Consider the following 2,591-nt stretch of genomic DNA (forward strand, 5'->3'; position numbering starts at 1 on the left):
TGCACCCACCTTTCTTTTCCTTTGTAGGATGGTGTTCCTTTGCTGGTCTCCCGCCACCCTGGGAGGAAAGTTGGATATTGCTTGCAACGTGTTAATTGTGAGGGGCACTGGACTCCTCCTCTGCCTGGAGTTCTTAAGATTAACACCGACGGATCTTCTTGGGGAAATCCTGACCCTGCAGGCATAGCAGGAGTGGGGTGCAACAACTCTGGAGAAGTTCAGTTTCTCTTCTCTATCTACAAATGTTCTCATACCAATAATCTTATGGAGGCCTTGGCCATCCAGGTAGCAGTGGAGCAATGTTGCAAGCAGGGGTGGTGTAGGATCATTTGTGAGACAAACTCACAGGTGGTTGTCAACTTATTGAATAAAAAAGAGTGGGCAGCTGCTGACTGGTATTTGGCTCTAGTTATTAAGCAGATCACTCAGTTATGTCGGACCCTTGACTCTGTCATTTTTTCCCATATCCCTCGGGAGTGGAATGATGTGGCCGATTGCTTGGCTAAGTGGGCTTCCGAGTATATGTAGGATTGGAATATTACGGATCAGAGGCTTCTTCCCCTTGAATTATCTCATGAATTGGATCAACTTGTTGCTGAGGATAAAGCTCATTAGAGCTCATTGTATTTTCTGCTGTCCCTTTTGTTGTACTGTTCTCTTTGGATTTCAATAAATTTTTACCCCTCTTTTAGTTAAAAAATTTCTATTTTCAGAATTGAATTCTTAGACTAGTCATTGGATTCTTGATTAAAAAACTTGTGACGCTCTTTGATCCTTCGATGCTTGGTGATAGGGGCAATATAATAATTTTCTTATTATCATAGTGAACTATATTAATTGTTTTGATCAGTCATTTATTCAAATAATTTTAAAATACTCCTTTGCTATATTAATAGAAAAATAAATTAGTTTATTCATTGGCTGAGAAGGTGGTCCAATTATGGTGAGCTCGTATGCTTTGTCCTTATTCGGAAGAAAAATCAACCACAAAAATTAAAAAGCAGAAAATATCACCATTGATGGTGAAAGACCAACATATATGCTATTGTTAAACTGTTTGATGTTTCGGAAAAGTCTAACTAATATAGTTTAAGCTATTTATAATTGAATACATATGTTAAATTTATCAATATATTCATATTAATGAGGTCCAGCGAGGAGGTTAAGGTTTGAATCGAATATCTCTCTGACATATTAGATTCAGTTGTTAGAGTGTAGCTAGGTGAAAGAACAGGCTAAAGATAAGAACAAGTGATAATATATCCAGTTACCTCTGACTTTGTTTCATCTATAAGTCCTTACCGAGTATCCACTTTTAGTGGCTTTTTGTTTTGAGTCGATGAGACAAGGAACCCAAGTTTACTAGTGTTTGTACTACATAAGCTCTTGCAATCATTCATGGGGAAGGAAGGCAGTGGTGTAAATGCAAATAGGAGGGGAAGAAAACATGGTAGGTATATAGGTGTGAGAAAGAGGAAGTGGGGAATGTGGGTATCAGAAATCAGAGAGCCGAGGAAGGAAAAGAGGATATGGCTGGGCTCGTTTCCCACACCGGAGATGGCAGCTCGTGCTCATTATGCAGCTGCATTTGTCTTAAGAGGCCACTCAGCTAGTTTCAATTTCCCTGACTTAATTCATTCGCTTCCTTGCCCTGCAACTTCCTCTGCAAAAGACATTCAGGCGGCTGCAGTCGAAGCTGCATACTCTTATTCTCAACAACCAGTGAATTCCAACACCAAAAGTGATGATAATAACGATGGCTTTCTTCATCCAGAGGTGTTTCCACAAAATCAATCTGAATCGACTGACGTGATGGTGGATTCATGGCTAGATTGGCCAAACCTGCTGATGAACATTGCAGATGGAGTTCTGATGGGATCTTCTCTTGTCTTTGATAACCCAATCACTGGAGAAGATGATCGAGATGACCAGTTTATATCTCTTTGGGATTTCACTTAGACTAGCAAGGTAATTTTCAAGTTTAGGTCCTCCTTACAATCCTCCTGCAACCATTCTTTTTTATTAGTATCAACGGCACCTTTGGTGTATACAGCCTACGTGTTAATGATGGCACATGGTATTCAAAATGCTAGTTCTGCATAGATGAACTTTCTGCACTCCTATCAAAGCTACTTCCTAGTTTCTACTGGACAATCTTAGAAAACGGTCTAGACCATTTCAGATCTTGTAGCTTAAGTCCAACATCATAATAATCCTATTCTGGGCTTCTCCTGATTAGCATAAGGGCTTCTCCTGATTTAGCATAACTTACTCCTTATTAAAGAAAAGGGCTTTTCTAGTTATTCCATCTGTCTTTCTTCATTGGGAGATTGGTTTGAATTGACATGGGCAGTCTAGCACTTTTATAGGAGTAGATTTTCTTATACAGGTATTGCTATCCTGTGATGATTAGGTTAAATCCCACATAAACAGAATAACATTTTGTGACCAGGATCGTGCCAGTAACATTCTTTTGCATGTTGGCCATTGGTTTGTCAATAAGAATTGTCCGATAAGAAATCGAGATTCCTACAGGTAATGTTACTAATAGCTTGTATTCTTAGATGTAGATGGTAAGGCGTGGATTATCA

At 39.3% G+C, this 2,591-nt stretch overlaps 1 protein-coding gene across 1 annotated transcript; it reads left to right on the forward strand.

Moving 5' to 3' along the window:
- The first annotated feature begins 1,398 nt into the window (after positions 1-1,398).
- LOC131039882 (dehydration-responsive element-binding protein 1A-like) lies at positions 1,399-1,959 on the forward strand. Its single transcript, XM_057972734.2, has one exon. The coding sequence runs from the start codon at positions 1,399-1,401 to the stop codon at positions 1,957-1,959; it is 561 nt and encodes a 186-aa protein (XP_057828717.2).
- Positions 1,960-2,591: the final 632 nt, after the last annotated feature.

Source organism: Cryptomeria japonica, chromosome 10 (assembly GCF_030272615.1).
Source record: "Cryptomeria japonica chromosome 10, Sugi_1.0, whole genome shotgun sequence".
Classification (NCBI taxonomy): domain Eukaryota; kingdom Viridiplantae; phylum Streptophyta; class Pinopsida; order Cupressales; family Cupressaceae; genus Cryptomeria; species Cryptomeria japonica.

What these genes read in the sequence shown, in the direction of transcription:
- LOC131039882 (XM_057972734.2), top strand. Translation starts at nt 1,399, where the DNA reads ATGGGGAAGGAAGGCAGTGGTGTAAATGCAAATAGGAGGGGAAGAAAA.